The sequence below is a fragment of the Charadrius vociferus genome, unplaced genomic scaffold (genome assembly GCF_000708025.1).
Source record: "Charadrius vociferus isolate BGI_N301 unplaced genomic scaffold, ASM70802v2 scaffold260, whole genome shotgun sequence".
In the NCBI taxonomy this organism is placed as follows: domain Eukaryota; kingdom Metazoa; phylum Chordata; class Aves; order Charadriiformes; family Charadriidae; genus Charadrius; species Charadrius vociferus.
The window spans coordinates 951832-974193 of record NW_009646410.1 but is presented as its reverse complement, the minus strand read 5'-3'; the positions used below and the strand labels follow the sequence as shown (position 1 = coordinate 974193).

Below are 22362 nucleotides of genomic sequence, written 5' to 3'. Positions count from 1 at the left end.
TTTTAATGCGGGTGTCTCTGGACAGCCTTTGGCAGAAGAGCTTTTTCCCAGTGCCCTGCAATGACTCTGTCCCATGGGGGAATCCAATGCCCAAACTGGGCTAAACACCAACCTCTTTTCCCCTTCACCCAGCTTCTGGAGAGGGAATGGGAAGCTGCAAAGCAAGTGAGGGAGGTCACCGCACAAGTAGCTTTTACAACAGAGCACGTCTCAGCCTGCCCCTCACCATCCCCTTTACTTTTAACCTCTCCTTTGTTCACGTGGCAGGTGACCCGCAGGCAGATGAGCCATGCCGGGCAACAAAGCCTCAAAGCAAAAGCCCTGCCATCACTGCAAGAACAGGCCAGCCTCAGCCCCACCAGGCACCTCCACGGTCCACTATGAGAAGTTCTGGCTGTACCGTCACTGCTCTTCAGTGCAGCAGAGGGACAGGCAAGCTCAGAAAGCTGGGCAGCTCTTCTCAGGGCTGCTGGCCATGAACGTGGTGTTTCTGGGCAGCGCCTTCATCAGCAGTATGATTTTCAACCACGTGGCTATCACGCTGGCAGACCTCTGGATCCTGCTTTCCATCCTAAAGGTCTTGTGCCTGTGCTGGATCATCTACTACCTGCTGGGCACCAGTCGGCAGCCGCACGCGGTGCTGTACCGGGATTCCCACGCTGGGCCGATCTGGATTCGGGGTAAGTTCTGCTTTTATTTATCATCTCATGCCTTTCCCTTCTTCCCAGTGCTTGATAGAGAAGATAAAGAAATTCTTCCCCCAATACTACAAGAGCTGGAGGCCACAGGAGATGTAGTTAATTTGTGGTGCAAGGCTGAGAGAAGACAGGGGCATAGTGGATGCCTCAGAGAGGAGCTCGAGCAGCTGGGAAAGTCTTGAACTTGGCTTCTCTTCAGCCTGCAACGCAACCTCACTCTGCATTCCCTTCCCAAAGCACAACCCAGGCACCTCCCAGCAATGAAGCACAGTGGGAGAGATGTAGGGAAGGTTTTAGGCATGGCCACTTTGCAAAGGAAGAGGAGAACCACCACATTTACCCTCTGAGGGCATCAGCAGCCCCACGCCACCCTTGTCCTTGTTCAACATCACAGCAGTCCCATTTCCAGGGGAAGATACCTAGCCAGTGAGTCACATCCCAGTGACAACCAGGCTTTCCTGGAGACTTCCCATCAGTAGTTGCCCTACTTTGTGAAATGACACTTCTCCGAGCAGCCCTGCCTCTGGTCTATTATGGAGTTTCTAATTTGCGCACGGTCTTGTTAACTAATCATGGAGAATTAAACGGAAGAAAGCTGCAAGGTACCTGAGTACCTAAAGCTGCAGAGAGGTGTCCAAGGCGAAAGGGAGAAATAATTAAAGGGTCCCAACTCCTGCAGGCTCCTGCTGCCAAAAGCCTCAGCAGGCCTGCGCTCATCTCAGAGGTTTTTTTCCACAAGGCAGAAACCATCAGCTACCATTAGCTTACCTCTGTCACTCCAGACTGCACAGAAAAGGTCAAAAACGCTGTTTCCACCTTGTATCCAAGCGCCACAAAATACCTTGCGTTGTCTCAACGCCTCAAACCAGCCGAAGCACACAACCAGGTTCAGGAATCAGGCTCCCTTTTGTCCCCTTCTCTCAAAATCATGAGAATTCCAAAGGGAAAGACCTCCAGCTCCACCCAAATCCAAGAGGCATGAGGTGTCCAGTCCCCATCCGGGCTCAGATGCTCCACAGATAGGTCTTTGTTTATTTACTGGTGCTTTTGCTGTTTGCTCAGGGTCAGTGCTGCTGTTTGGCAGTTTCAGCATCCTCCTGAACGTGTTTCAGATCGGCTACAGCGCAATTCTCATCCAGTGCAAATCCAGAGTGGAAATTGTGTTCCCCAGCATTGAAATCGTTTTTATTTTCACCCAGGTACTGCACATTACCCTTCTGGAAGCTCGCTTGTTCCCTCTGTCCCATTCCTGGGAGCCAAGGGGGTGGGAGGAAGTGGGGAGACTTGGGAAAGTGGGTGCACGAGGCATTCTCACGAACATTAAAGGCATTAAAGTATCACACACCATCTCAAATACCACCCACCCATACTCCTTATGTGCCAGATTGAGAGATAAAGTAGAAAGATTTAGAAAGAAATCCCTCTAGCAATACCTGACGGACTGTAGGATCCAGAAGAGTTTGTTTTTAAGCACCCAAGTAGGGAGAGAGGAGAGGAAATTTCAGGTTTTGCCAGCGAGATGCCTGAGACCCAGCCTCTCTCTATCTGCTAATGCATCCCCTCAACAAAATCCTTCGTGCACAAAAGCATCTCACCCCGTTTGCAACTTGTTACTCTTGATACCAACCCTCCTCTTTCCAGACCCAAACCCATATCTGAAAAGTAAATCAGTTCCCATCTTAGCAGCAAATACCCGCCTTTATACAAGGCAGAGAAAAGCACATCTCCTAGACCTGCATTAGGTGCAGGCACGCACGTGCTGCAGTCACCCAAGGATGCCAGCACATGCCCCAGCACTGAAACGCAGGTACACGCATGGCCCTGCACCACTGGCGCAGAGGCAGGTTTGCTCCCGCTCGGACACGTGCCTTCTCGCCCGCCCGTCCCTTTCTGCCCCGTGTGCGGCAGACCGCCAGCTTCACCCTGCTCATGTCATACCTGTTATCCATTTGCAGGCTTTCTTCCTGTGGCATCACTCTAAGGACTGCATTCAAGTCCAGCACAACTTCACCAGGTACAAAAAAGGGGAAAAACTGCCTTCTCTTTCTCTAAAGAAACTCTCCCTTTCTGTCTATGCTCTCCTTTATTCCAGCTAGAACTGTCTCCGTCTGACCTTACACAGACTATAGTGTGCATCACGCAAGAACCAAGCTATGACTCGACCAGACCCATCCTCCTCCCTCTCCCTCCATCCTCCCCATCTCCCTCTGGTTTTCCCTTGTGCCTTGCACTGCTGCAAAGCTTGTTGCTTCCTCCTAACTCTAAATACCTCCTCGCTGCGTGGCTTGAGGATCCACTCATGGACTGGAGGATGAGGTGGGGTACCCTCCCCGTTCCTATCACGGGGAGACGGCTCAGCCTTCCCTCCCTCGACTGCACCCAGACTTAGGCCAGTTTCTCCCCCCACGCCTGGCATTGCCCACCCCGCTCCTTTACAAATGGCCAAACGGGAACGTCTTCAGCCAGATTATTGTGTGCAAAGTCACGCACCAATGCCCGTACGCAGAACGGGCACAAACACACTGTGTTTGCACCCATCTGTGCGTGGGTAAGCATGAAGCAAAGGGCAGCACCACATGGCAGGTGGACACACAGTCAGCTCATAAACAATCTCCACAGGCAACGTGCTGTAAAAGTGCCTTTCTCTTCTCCCAGGTGTGGGCTGATGCTGACCATAGCCACTAACCTCCTCCTCTGGCTCTTGGCTGTGACCAACGACACCATTCACATGGAGATCGAGTCTCAGCTGCGCGAGGTGGAGCAGCGATTTGAAGGCAAGGCTCCTTTCTCACATCCCTGTTTGTATTAGGCTGACATAGATGATTTCTAGGCGGAAAACAGTTCCTGACCTCAGTGATTCAGGTATCACAACCAGTTCCCCTAAATGCTGCAACTTCCCAGTTATTAGAGGTTGTTCTAAAGGAGATCGGCTGTAAGGGGAGAACTTCTTCACATAGAGGAGGGGGATCTGCTATGAAACCCTGGAACTGAGGGCCAGGAAAGGAAAAGCCCACCATAAATTAGCATTTTCACTCGCATCTACCTGTTAACTGCCAGCAAAACATTGCCAGACTAGAAGAGACTCAAGTAATTGCTGTGCTGTTCTTTCTGAGGATATGGAGGGGTGAGAGGAACTAATATTCTAAGGGTAGAGATAGAGGAGGCTTCACTGCGAGGGAAGGGATGTCTCTCTCATCGAGCACCTATGGCATTGACCAGAAGGAGCACTATGTATTCGGGAGAAGACATTTGCTAAACCCTGTTATTCTGAATCCTCGCTGCATTGAGGACCAAGTGGTAATCACTTAACTTCCCACCGATCACTGTTTCTGAGATGCGTAGAGACAGACGTTGTGCCTGCACACAAGAAAGTCCCAAAGATAGCCACGAAATCCAGGCCATCTCCCTCTTAATTGTTGCCTTCTTCTTCTCATGCTCCAGGCAATGAGACTGCCTCGTGCACATGCCCAAACACAACCATCTGCAAAGTATTCCAGAAGGGCTACATCCTGCTCTACCCCTTCAACACCGAGTACTGCCTCGTCTGCTGCTCCGTGCTGTACGTCATGTGGAAGAACGTGGGGAGACGCATCAGCCACCACCATGCCCCTCACATCAAGCCCCAGTTCAAGCTGCAGGGGGTGGTCTTTGGGCCACTCCTGGGGACCATTGCTGTAATCATCGGGATCTGTGTCTTTATGATGTACCAGATTCAGGCCACCGGCTCAGCCCCCAACCACCAGGTCTTCGTGATGTATTATTCCTACTACATTGTGCTCCTGCCCCTCATGAGCGTGGGCGCGGTGATCGGGACAATCATCCACGCCTTGGAAAAAAAGGAGCTGGACACGCTGAAGAACCCAACCCGCAGCCTGGATGTGATCCTGTTGATGGGGGCAGCCCTTGGCCAAATTGCCATGTCCTACTTCTCCATTGTTGCCATTGTGGCCACTGACCCCAGAGACCTGTTGAACAGTCTCATCCTGTCCCATTCTGTCCTCCTCATCTTTCAGAACATCACCCAAAATGTCTTCATCATTGATGGGCTTCACCGGCAGCCCTTTGCAGCAGCAACTGAGGCCAGACACACGGGACACACTGGGGAGCAAGTAGTGGCTTCAGAGCTACCTGGTGAAGAGGAAACCACAACAAGCAGCAACCAGGAGCACACACAGATGTCTCCTGGCAAAGAGGAAGAAATGAAAGAAGAGCAGAATCATGAAGCCTACGACCAGAGGCGAGTGAACATGCTGGAGCTGGGACAGGAGATCCGGAAAGTTTCTCTGTCCTATATCCAAAGCTACTCTCACCTGAGTTGGAAGAGAAGAGTATTAAGGGAGATCTCATCATTCTTGGTTTTGTGCAACATCATAGTAAGTATTGCGTTCTCTACTGTTTCACAGCTTGGCTCAGCCGTCACGACCTGTGATAAAGACACGCTCTCCTTGTCTTTCTCTTGGGCCACTATTCCAGACAAGAAACCTTTGCCCACCAAGTTTCAAACTACTGGTGAGGCAAGTCAAGACTGTTTTTTTGCTGTTAATACTCCACTTCCATAATTATAAGGTCTTTCTTGAAACCTAAGAGTCAAATATGGCTGGGTTTCCTGGGTGGAGGAAGGAGACAGCTAATAAATCCTTACGTGCCAAAATTTTAGCCTCTGAAAAAGTTATCAAACTCTTTAAGGGTGTTTCATGAGACAGGTGGAGAAACATGAGGCAGCAGCAGTGAGTCTTTGTAAACATGAGTCTCCAGGATTGAAACTCACCCGATAAAGTACACTGTGCCCTGGGATCTTGAATCAACACGGATCTTCACTGCAGCCTTAATCCAGTGAAAACAAATTGGCCAAGGAAACAGTGAAACCCCGTAGAAAGACGAAGCTGGCTGGGGCAGAATGAGCCTGTCATTAGGTTTCCAGGAACTCAACAGATTTTGACTTCCAGCAAGGAGTCAGCAGCATAACTAGGGGATTTTCCTTCTCTTCCCTGGCAGGGAAACTCCTCTGATACTCTTGAAATAGTCCTACAACCACAAGCCAGCGCTGAGATTAGAATGCAGGTAGGAGACAGTTTGTCATACTCTAACTTCTGCTCTTTTTTTCTTACACGTCTTTAGCTCTGGGTCATGCCCACATTTGGGGCTCACCCTGTCTTCGAGAACGGACTGGAAAAGTCATTTTACGGCTACTCCACCTGGTTTGCGATCGTGAACTTTGGCCTCCCACTGGGTGTGTTCTACCGAATGCACTCTGTTGGGGGACTCCTAGAGGTCTACATCACAGCCTGAGCCAAGCTGACTCCCCACCCCAGAGGCTGGAGTGAAACAACGATGGTGAACAAAGATGCAGTAAGCAGCAAACATGCACATGGAAGCTCTTAAGCTTTTTTCCTTCCAGATTCTGCTTTGACTTCTTGCACAACATCTCCCTGAGTTTCAGAAGAAAAGGAGGTTGGTTTATATCATCATTTTTTCTCCACAGAGAACAGATTCAAAGCCCATGAACAGTCTTACTGCTCTGAGGAAGGATGCACACTGGTCCTTTTCAGTAGTCTGCTAGTGGATGCTGTATAGTAGCAAGTGGGACTTTACCAGCTCCTATTGAAATCCTCCAGATAAAAGAATGCAAGAGCAGCCTTCCACAAAAGCAAGAGACTGACCTACACTCCGCAGAACTTCAAAAATCCACAGTACTTCAAAAATCCACAATCAAGGACCACCAGTCCCACCACTGCTCACCAACTCACCATCCCGCATCACAGAAGACTCCTACCAGTACCAGCCACACTAGAAGCATGTAACGCCCACAGTCATTCAGAAACAAACCAAACATACGCTTTTTATGTTTAATGTTGAGGAGGGTCGTTATGCTGGTAGCTGCTGTAATGGTCAGAAGAGGGGCTGTATCTGTTTGTTCCTGGTGCTGACACCTGGCACACCAACTTGCCTGAGGCCCATAGGACCCAGCCCCACTGAAGTGCCAAGATCTTGCAGTACCGAAGAACAGGACAGGCCTTCAGACCTGCACCGGTTTAGCGCACCTTTTCCCATTATTGATAACAAGCTACAGCATTGTCTTGCTTTACTGAGAATAAACACTATTTCTCCTTACAGGCACTCACAGAGCCTCAAGTGAGAAGCACTAGAGAAGTACTATGGCTGATCTTTACTTGACGGTACTTGTGCATGATGTTATCACCAGCGTGTACTAGCAACGGTCCCACTCTTGCACACAGAGCTAGGTCAAGAAAGAGCTACTGCCAAATCTACTGTGAATCCCTCCCTACCCCTACGCTTCGATCCTCACAACCACTTGACACATCCACAAACATTTCGCAAGGTGCACTGTGCGTACAGGAATACGCCTGATCAAAGACTCGCTAGTACTCGTTCCACAGGAGATGCTTGCTTTGAAAGCACATGGGAGAGCAAGGGGGCTTGAGACTATGGGTCCCAAATACAGAGTCTGATGAATGGAAATAAAGGGAGATTGAATTTTGACGCGTATCTTGTGAAATTTCTGGGTTTGCTCTGTGCTCGCCAGAGACCAGACTCAAAAATCAACTGACACGGACTTAGAGCACTCTTGGGTTCAGAGGTTATATGAGATCTAAGGGCAGGCCTTGTTATACAATCAATCCATTTGTTGTTATCAAAATCTTTCATGACTCTTAACCAAGGCCAAAGTAACACGGTACAACAGACATGGTACAAAATCTAGGTTATTGCTTCTGTTCCTCTATAAATCAATCCCAGTAGCAGTGTGGGTTTAGGATCAAAGCCTATTTATGGGGTTTTCTTGTGATTCCCTTGAAAAGCAAACTCTCTCAAGACAGTAACAGCGACAACAACTAGAAACTCCTGACCACACATATCCCACTCTCCTAAGGATTCAGCATTCAGGCAATAATAGCACCTTTCTGTGAAATTAAAAGCGAGAACGATTGCATGAGCATGAACTTTGCCCAATAAGTGTTTTTACTTAGGCCTGTGTCAACAGAAATATGTCATGAGAAATAACAGTTGGATAAATTAGTCTCCAATAGAGTTATTATTCTCATTTCACAGTTTATACCAAAGGATCTACAGGAGACACATGCCAAGGTCTGGCCCTTTCCAATGATGAACAGCATCTCAAACCTTCTTCCTAGTTACTGACAGCCTGGGGACAAGCAATAATGCACTTCATGGGCAAAACCACAACCTGGATTTTACCTGCAGTGTAATGGATAAAACACTGCTTAAGTTACTGAGAGTTACTGAGTCTCCACTGAGCAGGTGACTTTGGAGGTCTCCCACTGAAACATAAGTACTGTCACATACATACTACACACAAGCAAAAGACTAAAGCAAAGTCAGCTGGTGATTTCTTGCTGGTAAACAGGAGGAACTACATGAATACACAATTAGCACAAACAGGAATGAGGCGCACCACATCCAACTCTTATACACAGCCACTCTAGGTCAGATAAGTGCTGAAGGCCCTCTGTGTCCTTTCCTAACACCACTCAGTTCTAACACTGCAGATGAAGGTAAGAAATCCCTCAATGGACGACAGTACTAGCACTCTTCCAGGCCAAAGAGAAACGCGGGGTCCAAAGTTTCAGCCGTTTCACTTTGGAGGGTTCTAGTTCTACATGATTCAAGCTCTGGACTCATTTGTGGCTACCTCCAGGAGATGTAAAACCACAAACACAGTTTGCGTGAAATTAAAACTGGCTTCAGCTCCTTCACTAGACTGACAGCAGGGCAGGGGACAGCACTCTGAAAGCCTAGTGAGAAGCGAGGTAGCCGTGACTCCTGGATCTGACACAGCCATGACACGTCAGTGGCCCACCTGCTCCTTTTTCAGCTGCCATCTGCTCCACCATCCTTTGTCAACTGCTATCCGTGAATGACTTCCAAAGCTCTCCCAGGGCCAGGGTGCCTGTTTTATGGGTCCCCACTGCACAAAGGTTTTAGTACACGGTTCACAAAGTTGGGAGACTTGATCCTGTTTGATCTAGTTCCTCGACTGTACACTTTGAGGCAGTTATCATGAGGTGTCTCATGCCATAACCACAGAAATGGCCAAAACCACACAGTTCAGACTCATTTTCCAGAGTTCAATCTTCATTTCTGATTACAAAAAAAAAAAATCCACACGCTGCAGAGGAAGCCAGTACACGGTCTCCTAGTAGCACAAATGACTCCAGCACAAGACAAACAAGATTATAAACCTCTCTAGGGAAAAAAAAATAAGCAACCAACTGCATGTTTCAGATAATCTTTATCTTTCTCTCTGTAAGTAAGCAAATAGTTTACAGTGCAAGTTGATTTCCACAGAACAAGGATTAGACTCCAAACACCAAGAAACAAACAAAAAAAAAAGTTTCCAGAGAAATTCACAAAGAAACAAAGCAGAAAAGAGAGGACGGAAGAGATCATGAGAACCAGCAGATCCATGGGAGGGAAGAGGCAAGCGCATGGGACACAGGATGCCCCATTCCAGCTGTGAGGTGCAAGTGCCATACAATCAGAGGCTGGCCCCACCAAATCACATTCTGATATACGAGAGATTCCAAGTAAAACACAGACCTCGCCCTGTTTACATCTGAACAGAGACAGGGTCAGGATAGGAGTAGTGCTAGACGGCAAAGTGGGCTAGAGATGGGGGGTGGGTGGGGGAAATAAACCTCTCTATTTCACATATTTCTTATCGTTCAGAAAACCATTTAGGCTTTATTTCAGCCTTCAACTGGCCCAGGATTCCAGTCCCCTTTCAGCGCCCAAAGGAGGAAGCCACCTGACTACAAGCCAGCAGTAGACCAGAGCAACACTCTCTCTAGGAGAGGATGGTCACATTGCTACCACTCTAGCTTCAAAACTTAGGCAAGGGTTACAAGACACAGAAGCGTGTGCCATGCCCGTCCCCTTACTTTAATGTGCGAGACCAGTTTCCACGGAGTGACCTCACTCATTCTAAACTGTTGCAAACAGCTCATGGCCAGTGATCCTCCTGAGAGCCTGAACACCAGAGCACCAAGGACTAGGCTTTGGTGGAGAGGGAAAGGTCTTAGTTCATGACAGGACCCCTCACATTTCATCGTCTGAGGACCACAGGGTCTAAGACAGCAGCTCCTCTCAGCAGAAGATAAAACCTGACTCAAACCCCAGGACATCTCCACCTACCAATGCGCAACCCCATGCAGCTGAACTAAACCAGCAACAGCAGGTCTCCCACCAGTTCTAATTCTGGCTGCCCAGACTCCACGTGCTTGGGACCCAATACATTCAAGATATGATAACTTGGTCACTAACAAAACGCTCTGAAGAATCGAACTTTGCCTCAGCACTCTCCACTCCCCAGTGACATGGAGATGCTTTTCCTCCTACAACTTCCAAATTCCTCCTACAACTTCCCTGAGTGCCTCCCCGAGTCCCCTGCCCTAGGCAGTAGTGTGCAAAAGACCCTTGTACTCCCTGCGTTGCATCAGCCTGCCAGGCAAAGATGGAAGGATATGGTTCCTTTAAAACCCAAGTGACACTGTCCTTTCAGTCAACAGAAGACTAAGGGAGTTTAACAGTCGCATCTCTTCTCCTTGCTCTCACTGAGCCAGTCCCTTCCTCCCTGTGTGCTCACGTGGATTAAGTAGGGCTTTCCAAAGTGACACACACTCCATTGCAACAGCCCACCATGGAGGATGCGCTGCCAAGCCTGGAAGCCAAGGAAAAACTTCTCATGCCACACCAAAGCACTGGCTACTACAAAACTTCTTAAGCAGCTTTCCAGGAAAGGAGTAGAGAGATTCAGAACTGAGACACAAAGTTTTCCTTCAGCAAGTTCTTTCATTTGAATAGGAAAGACTTCCCTACCAATATGCAACTGAGACACCAGGGAGACACCTGCAGCCAGAAGGGATGCCCCGGAAACTTTATATAGAGCCACATGAAAGTAACTGCAGTTTCCAAACCCCATCTCCTGCAGAAATAGCAGCTTCTCCCTTGCACCCAATTTACAGCTAGTCTTTTTCAATTAAATGCTGACTCTGACCAGGGCAAGGACAGGGTCAGATTGGTTTCCAAACCACATCCAAGAGCAAAAGAGGAACAGAAGAGCTAAGAACAGTCTGATTTCTAGTGCAACCACAACAATGGACAATCCCTTAGACATCTTTCACTCAAGGTTCATGGTGAAGGGTGAAGGAAGAGAAGTGAGCTGGGGGAAGGGATGTCCAAGCAGGTCCCAATTAAAGCTTTAAATGACAGGGAGGTAAATGAAGTGATTGTCCTTTTGGTCTCGCAGCTGGATATGAAACGCAGGAATAGCTGTGACGAAGCAGCACACAGCAGTCCTTAGATCCAGTGTATTTCTCGTAGTAGAGGTAAGTGCTCTCTTAGACCCGTTGAATTTCAAACAGCTTCACATCTGTGTCATACCAGATAGGGGGATCCACATTCCTAGGAGAGAAAGACAAGATCCACTTTACTCTCTGTGGCCAGGTACATGGAACTCAAACCTCAGAGCCAAGATTACAGGAGCTGGCCACACAGAATGCCTTCAACTTCGCAAAAGAGGAAATCACTGGTTGAGAGACAACAGGCCTTAAGGGATGACAATATCTAAAACATCTACACCAGCCAGAGCTTTGCATGAAATCTTTGCACCATCCCCTCTAAGCAGCAGCAGGGAATAGAAAAGCTGCCAGTTCCCAAACAAGCAGTACTCCCAGAACAACTCCCTTCACATCTCCTGCTCAAACAAAGTTTTGGAACAGCTGATTCACCCTAGTCTCTTCCAAGGGAATAACATCTTTCTATCCTGTAAACATGAGACAATCCAGAGCTGGTCAAGTGCACACAATTCTCTCTACAGGCCCCCACAAAAGTTTGGAAAAGACCAAGTTAGACTGCACCCAGCTGGTTTACCTCAAATAAATAACTCCCCACATGTAGGTCCGGAACCACATGGCAGTGCCCGAGTTAGCCTGGTACTTGCGAATGAGGATGGGGTGAGGGACAGGTAGCAGCCCCACCAGCGTGCCATGCTGCAAGAACTTGAGGATCTCAGATTCATCAGTAAGACCCCTGCAAAGAGACAGATCAGGAACATCCTTAGCATGTCCCATAGATACCCCCAAACTGCTGCAGCACAAACTAACAGTCTAAACAAACATAGACACAGTCAGTGTGGCGAACACAACCATGGCCACCAAGAGCTCACTCTCTCCACTGAAAAAGAGAGTTGAGAAGGGATCAGACAAACAAGAAGCTTGGCAAGCAAAATAACACCTCCTCTGCTGAGACTGTGATGCTTTCAATTATATTTTACAAGGTTTCCCCTAGAGGCCCTCCAAATTCATCAAACTCTGCCAACCTCACAGAGCTCTTTACTCACTTCACAGCCCTTTCTCTCCAAAAATGTACTTACTTGTCAATGCAGATCTTCTCCACCTGAGGGACCAGCACCTGTAAGAGCCGCATGATTGTCTGCAGGGGAAGCTTTGACTTCCAAGACATGACCTGTAAGTAGGAAAGCCCGCAGGGAAATCAGTGTGCTGCCTTAGCAGTTTTTGCAGTTATCTTGTAAGTAGGAAAGCCCGCAGGGAAATCAACTGTGCAAAAACTGCTAAGGCAGCACACTATCTCCACTCTCTCTACAACAAATGAGGTTTACAAAACCCACGAACTGAGTGCACAACAGCAATACAATAAATCCTGAAGCACTAGAATTACAGGCCACTCAATAAAACTAGCAAGACATTGATTTAAAACAGGTAAAACAAAATACTTCTTCATAGATGGTAGTAACGTCTCGAGTTTTGATCATAAGTCAAAGGCATTCCCCATGGGGAAATCCTGCTCTGGAGAAGTCTCTGCTTTGGGGTGGGGGGAGAAGGAAGGCATTTCTGCCACAACTCTTTTTCCTCATTATTTATTTCCTCTGTCCCGATTCCCTTACCCAGTCAGGAGTTGGGGTCCACTGTCCGCTGGAGGATGCACTAGAGAGACGCCTTCGATCTCGTCGGGGATGTGATGCCTCCTATCAATAAACATTATTAAAAAAAAAATAAATAAACAAACAACAAACCAACCACAAAACAAAATGCAAATCACACAACAGCAAGAAATAGAAGCCATTTTCTGCTGATTTCCCCCCCAGCTTCTCCAGAGCACTGCTGGGAAAAAACATTTCAGCCTGTCCCTGGAACAGGTCAAACCCACCAAACCTTCTTTCACTGAAACCACATGCTTTGACCTAGTGAGTGGCAATATTTGATGGTGTTAAGTTGTAGGACCCTGTGGCAATGTCACAACTCCAGTCACCACTGCTGACACTCTGTTGGAACAATCCACAGTGGGAGAGTTAAAATGGGACTGACAAAAGACCGTTCAGGCATGTTTCTCTCTTCTAGCATGGAGATTAAACAGCTAAAGGTCACAGGTTTTCAGAACTCTGCCTACTGAGTATCTCTGTGATTTTTGGTACCCATCCTGGAATATTTTAAAGAGTGTTTTTCCAAGGGTGAGCTATCAGCAGCTCCTACCTAAACAACCCCTGCCTCTTAAGGAAGCATACACTCATACCCCCAAACACCATCGCCAGTCACTTTTTGGAAAGCTCTGGTCCAAAGTCCAAGACCAAATTCTCTCATTATTTTTCTCGCTATCACTCTCTTTTAAATGCTCTTATACTGAAGACATTACTACCACCCTGGCTTTTCAGGTCTGCCAAGGAAAGCTCAAAATATTCATGGTGAGAAGGAAGCAAACAACCCTTTAAAATCACTATCAATTTCTGCATGAGGTAAAAATGGAGATGCTTTTTCCTTTTGCAATGCACCCTGACCACTCATTATTACAGCCTAGAGCTGACTTTTCTATGAAACAAATGGGAACAGCACTTCCTTCCAACAGCCATCCTGCACCTCCACATGCATGCACTCATTCACACGTCACTTTTGCAACCAGAAACAGCAAGCTTGGGGCAGAGCTGTGCTGCAATCCACTAGAAGCTGACAGTGCTGTACCAGTCCTTTTCTGACTGGGGAACAGCTCAAGCCAGCTGCTGGACAGAGAGATGTAATGACCTGTGATTATGTTTCATGGGCTGCTAGAAGGAAACTTTTCTTTCTTTCTCACTTAATAGCAACATAATTTTGTGCTTAAGACATTCTGCTGACGATGGGCCTTCGTCTGGTACCAGGGAAGGCCAGGAAGGATAAGTAGAACTGGTCCTGGGATATTCGGGAATTCTGTTCATTCCAATTTTTTCAAAGCCTGAACAGCAATATTATTTTGCAGTCTTTGCAGCTACAGCCTTATCCTTCAGTCTGTTCAGCTTCAGTGCAGTGTCTTCATCAAGCTTCTAAAAATAAAATTCATAAAAACATAAAAAACTGATTTCCTTCAGCTGATCCCAACTTCTTCCTCTTTCGTCCTCACTCTCCCACAGCCGTTGCCCCCTCACAGCAGCCATCCAAACGCTGGCAGTTAGCTGACACAATTAGGAGAGGCAAGATGGAATTACACTGAAATATGAAGGCTGTTGACCATTTCACGAGACACTTTTGAAATGGTTATGACTGACAAGGGGAGAACATTACAACAGATAAAGGAAGGAAATTAAATCAGTCATACGGGTGGCTCTCCTAAAATTTATCCAGTAGCTCTTATTAGTTTATCTTTACTCAGTAGGTTGGAATCAGGCTGGAACACAGAAAGACAACAATGTTCAGACAGTCTGAAACACCACAATCCCTGGAGACAGGTGTGTGCTACCTACAGCGCCATGCGATAGCAGTGATGATTTTCCCCACAGCGTATCCCACACCCACTGCTTTATTGCCCTTCACCTCCTGTCTGCTTTTTGGCCCCCACCCACAAATATTCTGACATGCAAAATAGCATTGCTGGAGCCAGGTGGGGCAGCTAATGGGCTACTGTCTGTCTGAGACCAAAGGCCCACGTGTGTACACATGTAAGCAGAAAAAGCAGAGAGGGTCAGGACATAAGGGTAGAACACCTTCAGCCTGCTCTGATGGATTGTGATGCCTTTGCAAACATCCCCCATTTGCACCCCAATTCTCCAGTACCATCTCAGCCAAAAGCATGTCAAGAGCAAAACAGACTGAAAGATTCTTGTAGCACCACCACAGTCCATAGCAGCCCCTGATACAATTCATCACCCCATCCCAACTCATCGCCTCCTGCCCAGTTTGCTCCACACCTGGCAAGAGCTGATGTGTCAATTTGGCCATTCCAAAGAAAATTAAGAGAGGAAAAGCTGGGAATGTTATGCCTTTCACCACCAATGCATCCCTGTTTGAATGGATGCAATGTTCTCTCTGCAATGAAATGGCTCAGTGGACGGTAAATGCTCAGGCAGAGCATGAGGCAGCGCTGGGTTTACAAAAGGGGCCTTGCTGAAGGAGGAGATGATGTGCAGGACAGCCCTCGTACTACACTTCCTACAAGACCGCCTGGAGGTTTTTGATACTGGCCAGGAAAGGACACGGACTGAGGAGTTAGAGAGCAATAAAATGCTGCTGGTCCACTAAATTTGTAAGACAGCTGTTTTATAGCTCTTGATGGGGAAAAGTAGCAAATACCAGAAGGCTGATGTTGCCACCAGAGCCTAGGAGGACAGCACAGCCTTCATTCACACACTGCAAAGCCTCTGTGTTATCTGCATGGCCAAGCAGCCGCCACTCTGAGAGCAGCATCTCAGCCAAGCCCTCACGGGAACACATTTTTCACAACACCAGCTAGCCAGAAGATTCTGGTAGAGCTCTCCATCCCAGAAAGGAGGGAGAGGAAAAAGAAGCTGCCGTCAGAACCTGAGTTGGAAGCCTTTGGATCAGGAATACATCCCTTTGCAATTACGCACTTGCCGCTCTATCAGTAGCTTTCAAGGTGGAGAAAGCTCACTCCTCTGGTGTCCTAACTCTTGTGTCACTAGCACAAACATGAAACACCCAAGATGATGCAACAGTACTTCTGAACCACAGTGTTTTCCAGCACAGCGCATATGTGCATATTGCCTCTAATACAATGCCTTTCTTCAGAGGGCCAACCAGACCGCTCCTAAAGTCCCCAGTTTTGGTTCATTTCACACTTTTCCCAGCTCCAGGGCTCCCCATCGCTCACAGCTGAGGGCAGGTTACTCTCTGGTGAAGGCTGTGAAGACTCAGGCTCCAGCGAACGCATGGTCCCATCCTCTGATACCTGTGACTTCTCTGTGAGCTTGTCAATTCCTGCGTTTAAAAGAGAAAAAGCTCAGAAACATAAGTTAATTAAATACACTTAAAAGCAGGGGTTTTTTTCTTTGCCCTACCATGCATAGACCCTATGCATCTGCTGGCATCTGAAACGTTCTCCTTTCACCAGGAGAAGCAAGATCTAGCCTTGATCTCATCATCCCAAAGGAGTTCGTTTGTCCCTAGGAAAATGCTCCCGTATGTAAGAGGAACACAGGTTCACACAGATATAGTTAAACTGAGCCAAGAGGTCAAGATTAGGACAAAAGACTGTGTGGACACTAAGTCTGAGAGGAGAGAAACTAAAGGTAGTTTACTTTGAGTTGTTTGTGATCAACTTGGACAAACTGATCTAAGACTGACAGGCAGTAAGTTATTCACAGATGTAAACTCTTAATCTCTCCCACGCCCAGCAAAAGGGTGAGTCCACACCGTATCTAACAGAGAAAACAAACCTCTCTCCTGTTAAAACTAAAGCTGACCTGGAGTAGCCACCAAGCTTGTCTTCAGTGTCCCTGGCTCAGCAGGGGCAGCAGGACGTGATCCTTCCATGGAGACCCCATCCTGGGAGTTGGTGCGAGAAATAGGCTCAGGAGTTTTCTTCTTGCGCTGCAGACCTTTCTGGATGGACTGGGAATCCGTGGGTAGGTTGGCCAGCTGGTGAAATACATTCCGCTTGCGGATAACAGCATAGACCAAATTTGAGTTCCCTGGGAATCACAGCAACAAAATGAAGAGAGAGTGAAGACTTAAAGAGCTCTGCCAATACAACACAGCTCACTGGGTACATGAAGCATGATTGCAGAGACCCTGCAGGCTCAGAAAGCCATGCTTCCACCCACAAAGGCCATGGCACAAGGAAAAAAGAGCAGAGCTCAATATCCTCTTATCCATTACAACGCAGTACAAGAAATTTGGTGAAATCCTTCCTAGGCTGGAAGGCTGACAAGAAATGGCTTAGAAACCAACATTCAAACAACCGAGAACAAAAAGGACAGTTTAAACCATATATTAGCTCCTATTTTGGAGGAAAAGGTTGTTAGCCAAGATTCAACATTTCTCCACCTTCAAAAGAGCTCACAAAACAAATCAGGGGCATTCCCATTGAGGAGAAACAGGCTTGAAATAGAAAAGCCAAAAGGCCAGAATTCTTTCTGTCTGCAAGGTACCAGAGAACAGAACGAAACCATCACCTAAAATAACACACAAATCACAGCCACAAAGGCTGTTTTTAGCAACCACCACTTGCTAGATTTTCAGTAGGGAATCAGAATGGCCACTCTTGATTTGCAGCTTTAAAGTAAAATATTAAATTTTGAGCAGGGACAAATAAGAGCTCCTAGCAGGTTAAGGAACCTCACTATTATTTCCCTGAGATAAAAGACTCGTGCTTTTAAGAGTGAAAGGATAAGGCATTTCCTGGAAAGGCAGCAAGTGCTAGAACTTTGTTTGGATTGGGACTATTTGGTCATCCGCTCCAGAGACCTGCCAAAGCAGAACAGAGAGGCACTTTTAACTGTTTAAGGAGATGGAAGTTGCTCTGTGCCCTCACCTACATTGCCGAGCAACATGGGCAGTTTCACAGCAGCATCCAGCCAGTCACAACTTCAGCATTACACACTCACTTTCCCTTCTCCTTCCTCTACCTATTTCATCTTCTGGTCTGCAGGAGGCTTATGTTATGCCAATAATTAGCTGCCATCTTTTTTGCTCTAACCCAGCCTATCTGGGTCAGGACCCAACACTAGTTACCTACTAACCCAACTTCTCAATCCTAGGCAAGTCTCCGTGTAGCTGGTTTCCACACTTGTCCCCTTCTCTCATCTGCTTGGACTTTCTCTGAACTTCCACCTCATGTTCTCTTGGACTAAACTACTGCAAACCCACTAAACACAGCAGTCAGGCTCTTACCATCAAACTGGTACTGAATGATGTTGTTGAAAACTTCCAGCAAGAAGAAAACGAGATGGTGGTTCTGGACAGCAGAGAACAGGAACCAAGTGGTGGAAAAAGCCTCCAGGAGATGCAGTAACTTGTTAGCAGCCACCATGGAGAGAGATTTCAGGTATGGAGACACTGTGGAAGGCAAACAAATGAAAACTGGAGAATGAATGAGGGTGTATTTATTCACATAAATACACCACTAAAAATGTTGCTTTTGGCACCCCGCACTTCTGGGAAAGCCTCACAGAATAGCTGAGCCCAACAGGGTTCCACAGAAACACTTCCAAAAATAAAAAGTTAACCAGAGATATTGCCTAGTAAAAGCAGGCATTTCTGCTTTTAGAGGGTCTTGTGTAGTTTTAGACTAGTAATATCATCTCTGGCATGCCTCCTGAAAAGCTTACATAACTGCAGCCACCTGGACCCACACTAAGCCCAAGGGAAGCCACTGCCCTTGCAGAGAGGTGGCACACCCTGCTGGAGAGGGACAGCACTGCCACCACCCTCACCAGGCCTTCTGGCAAATGCCCTTCTGCCACCCCAGCGGGGCTCTTGGGACTCTGCTGTCCCACCCTCCGCCCCATCTGACCGAGCCCAGGCAACAACCCTGCAGGCAGGTCTGATCTGCGGCTGGCATCTGCAGCACGGACTAGAAAGGATCTGTTTCCAGCAGCAGTCACTGACACTGGTCAATGTTAAGGGGCACAGGAAGGAGCACAGGGAGAGGGAAGTGAGAGCAGCCAGAGCTGTCCCCTCTATGGGCTGTGGTTTCACACCGCACACAGCACTTACCGTTCACAACGATGGTGAGCAGGCAGTCAAAGAGAGGCTGCAGCCGCTGATGCCCGCTGGTTATGATCTTGTGAAAGACCTACAGTAAGGAAGGAGTTCTTGAGCAAGGTAGTACCTTACTGAAAGCACCCTCTCAACCAAAACCAGTGCCACCTCCACACTAATCGCTTCCTGACACCATTCTTTCCTAGGCAGGGCCCTGCATACTCCACAATTACACAGGTGGAGAAGGCTGCTCTCACTGCAGACTTGCGCTCCAGGAGTATAAGCTTTCATTTACAAGGAATCCTTTGGGGACCTGATTAGGGCTCTACAACACTGCAAACAGAAACTGTGAGCTGTTCCAAAATGCACAGGCAGCCTGAAAGAAAAACAAACCACCAGGAAGTAAGAAACTTCTTCACTTCCAATGGATTTTGAGTCTGAACCCTAATGACAGCTGCTTGAAATGCCATAGAACTAATCATTTCACATTTGATTTTAGTGCAAACTTGTAACTCAAATGTTTGTCCTATTTTTCTTAACTATACCCTCAGACAAGGAAAGATTCAACTGTCTTGCAAACAGTTCAGACATTCCCAATCTTGGCCTTCCCACCTCTAGGTGGCGTGCCTGTAGAGAAGACATGCAGCATAATGAAAATGCAGAGATGATCTAAGATTAATGGAATGTAATAGCAAAATACATAGCATTAAGAACAGTTCTGGTGGGCACATTTCTTCCTACTCCTTCTAATGGGAAACTCCTTTTGGAGGTTTATCAGAAGCTGCCAAGAGACTCTTCTCTGGCAAACACACTCTAACATGACAGGAGGGTACCACCTGAGGCTGGTACTGAAAAAACACACAGTTGTCTGTAGGCAGTATTGTGGCCCTCAGCATTACAGACTGAAAGACAAATGAAATCTTGCAGCAACCCAAAACTGTAGGGTTGAGCTTCATATCACTGATGTTCCCATTCTGACAGAGGTGCTCCACGCAACTCCAGTTACTTGGGACAGAGCCAGCAATGCAGTCAGATCTCCTGCCTTCCCCACCTGCAATCAAGTCTGGTAGAGACCACGCACCCATCCCACTCATGCCAGTCTCAGAGTCCTTTAGACACCAGTCCAGCACCATCCGGGATTCTGGTTTTTGGGATCATCTCATGCAGACAGAATTGCATCTCATGCATATGGCAACCTGCCAGACACATCACCTCAGGTTAAGAGCATGCAAAGATCCCATCAGTGCTTGCATGCATCCCACACACTTTGTAGCTACTCAGTGGGCTGCCAATCTAGGAAGGAGAAGTATACTGAAGGAGGAAGGAGGAAAATTATCTGAGGAGGTATGAAACAAGAGTTAGGAGAGACAGAAAAGAAATGCTAGAGCTACACTCACTATGATGAGCAGATCTGCATGTGTCCCAGTGAAGACAGGGATGTCCATAGGCACTCGTACAGAATACGGCTTGTTCAGTCGAACTCCAAAGTTACGCTCCCCACTGAGAAGCAGGAGGATAAAAACCCCAATGTGCATCAAGCCCACTCGTGCTGCAGGAAAAAAAGAAACAAAAAAAGAAATAAAAAAACTCACACATCACAGTGAGGCCAGTGGACTCCTAAAGACAGAAAGGCAGAGAGGAGAAACACTATGGGACTGAAAGAAAAACTGCACAGACCAGACCATCCTGATAATGGACATCCTACACGGAGCTCCCTCCGTTGCCAGTACCAGTGTCCTTCCCAAGCACAGCTATGGGGCCAGTACAGTGTTAAGTCTTGGATAAACCCCGCTTTTCTTCATTGTGTTCTTGACGTAAACCCATCACCACAGTAGGAAAGATGTGACTACTTCTTTCCACTACCCAGTGATGGGGTTATGCCCGATTCACACCCAAGGCAAGAGCAGATTTCTCATTTCTCCCTCTTCGTGGGATCAGGGACACAGTTTTTGACATGAGGATGCAAAATGAGTTAACACATGCTAGGGATCTCCCTTCCCTGTGTTGTAGCGTAGACCTGCTTCTAGCCTGTTACAAACATTAACACCCAGCTACCTGAACCATTCTACTCCATGCCTGCAGAAGGCTAGGAACGCATACTTGAGATGCTATCACATCTCAGTGGTAGGCAGGAAGCATCTTAAAAACATTCTAGCTCAACTGTCAAGTACAGATCATCCTAAATATTGAAAATAACCAACTTACACTGGTCTGCTCTGGCATCATTGAGAAAATACAAGATTGGGACAAGGATGTCCAGAACATCGCTGCTCTTCAGCACAAAGAAGAGGAATTTCTGGAAGAAATGGGAGGATTTCAGACAATCACAAGGATATTCGGTTTTCTGCACCATTCACCGGACTCAGGCCAGGTAGCCTTAAGCTAGTTAGTCTCTCAAGTACATTAGAAAGGCTGGTGTACGCACCAGCTCTTCAACTCCAGTGTTATTTGTAGAGTTATTATAACATCTGCTCCTGCATTTACCTCAAGCACTGACCTTCAGGAGCTGCAGCTTGTCACAAGCTCTCCCTGGAGCCAGACCCCCCCCAACCCACCCAGCAGGCAGTAGTGCTGCTGATCAGAGTACCACAGCGTCACTGCTAACTACCTGCCCACAGCTCTTCACTGGGGCTCGGTCCAGCCAGAGCCACACCAGGCTCTGGGCAACAGGCATGATGTGTCAAAGCTCAACAAGAAGGAGATCCACACCTTGTTGAAGTCACACAGTTTCCAGAAGAGGACAAGGAGTTCCTGATGGAATTGGATCTTCTTGGCAGAGTTTGGCAGGTAGGTCTGGACCAGCGGGTTTGATAACAAGCGGGCCACTCCTTTCAGGATGAACTGGAAATCCTGCCAACAGAGGAGGAAAGAGACCATGGTGGGCCCAGGGCTAATGCAATCGACATGAAATCAGACAGGAAACAGTTCAGGACAGGAACACATTACCTCCTCTCGGTGTATTCTTGAGAGATAATTCACAAACAGATTGTCTGGTCCGGGAGGCTGTGTTCAAAGACAAGGAGTGAAATGCTTACTGGCAACAAGGTTTACTCAGGAAGTCAAAGCATAACCACTGGCTCTGAGGGCTAATGCCTCTCATTTCAGATTTCCTCTCTGAATGATCCTGTTTTAAATGTTAGGAGGCAGAGCACCTCAGGGAACAGTAAAGTCAGGGGCTTTTCACTTACACGCTCCTGATTCACGTCAGTGACCAAAACCTAGTGGTTTGGTCATCTACAGCTGTTTAGTGACCTACAAGAAAGAAGCAGGACTCAGCCAGAGATGGCAGACTGCAAGGAGAGGAGCGGTGCTGGGCCCTAGAGGTCATTATTCAATCCAAGCTGGCATAAGAAGACCACAGGGAGTTCAGGAGAGCAGCAAATAGAGACCCCAGTGTCACTCACATCCACGTCGTCCATGGCTGTGCCAGTGGTTGTGCCATCCACGGTGGGACTTGAACTGGTGGAGCTGTCATAGTCCAAAGTGACAATCAGCACCTGGGCTGCCTCCTCCACCAGGGGCTCACGGTAGTCAGAGAAAAGCAGGTGATTGTAAGGAATCCCATAACCCACTGGGTCGTAGGCACAGACAACATTCAGAAGCGAGGTGAAGAGTGGGAGCGCATGTCTGGGGAAGAGAAACATTCTCAAAAGGCAGAAGCAGGAAGCAAAAGGTGCTGCCTTGGAAAGGGACAGTCATCTCGT

General features: G+C 47.5%; 2 protein-coding genes across 2 annotated transcripts in view; one reads left to right on the top strand and one right to left on the bottom strand.

Moving 5' to 3' along the window:
- The first annotated feature begins 289 nt into the window (after positions 1 to 289).
- Positions 290 to 5987, top strand: OTOP3 (otopetrin 3). Its single transcript, XM_009879568.1, has 6 exons — positions 290 to 680; positions 1761 to 1897; positions 2654 to 2712; positions 3354 to 3472; positions 4140 to 5071; positions 5817 to 5987. The coding sequence occupies exons 1-6, from the start codon at positions 290 to 292 to the stop codon at positions 5985 to 5987; spliced, it is 1809 nt and encodes a 602-aa protein (XP_009877870.1).
- Positions 5988 to 10322: 4335 nt separating this feature from the next.
- Positions 10323 to 22362, bottom strand: part of HID1 (HID1 domain containing) — a 25797-nt gene continuing 13757 nt past the window's right edge. The window contains exons 7-19 of the mRNA XM_009880045.1: positions 22063 to 22285; positions 21605 to 21661; positions 21368 to 21508; positions 20864 to 20954; positions 20056 to 20207; positions 18674 to 18752; positions 17849 to 18013; positions 16420 to 16647; positions 15828 to 15934; positions 12640 to 12720; positions 12109 to 12200; positions 11607 to 11765; positions 10323 to 11138 (exon numbers count right to left, since the gene is read on the bottom strand). Of these exons, the coding sequence (XP_009878347.1) occupies positions 11075 to 11138; positions 11607 to 11765; positions 12109 to 12200; positions 12640 to 12720; positions 15828 to 15934; positions 16420 to 16647; positions 17849 to 18013; positions 18674 to 18752; positions 20056 to 20207; positions 20864 to 20954; positions 21368 to 21508; positions 21605 to 21661; positions 22063 to 22285 (1639 nt within the window). The 3' untranslated portion in view covers positions 10323 to 11074. The remainder of the gene's footprint in view (positions 11139 to 11606; positions 11766 to 12108; positions 12201 to 12639; positions 12721 to 15827; positions 15935 to 16419; positions 16648 to 17848; positions 18014 to 18673; positions 18753 to 20055; positions 20208 to 20863; positions 20955 to 21367; positions 21509 to 21604; positions 21662 to 22062; positions 22286 to 22362) is intronic.

What these genes read in the sequence shown, in the direction of transcription:
- OTOP3 (XM_009879568.1), top strand. Translation starts at nt 290, where the DNA reads ATGCCGGGCAACAAAGCCTCAAAGCAAAAGCCCTGCCATCACTGCAAG. An exon ending in TGGGCCGATCTGGATTCGGG is followed by an intron (nt 681 to 1,760) that starts GTAAGTTCTGCT and finishes CTGTTTGCTCAG; the next exon opens with GGTCAGTGCTGCTGTTTGGC. An exon ending in GTCCAGCACAACTTCACCAG is followed by an intron (nt 2,713 to 3,353) that starts GTACAAAAAAGG and finishes CTCTTCTCCCAG; the next exon opens with GTGTGGGCTGATGCTGACCA.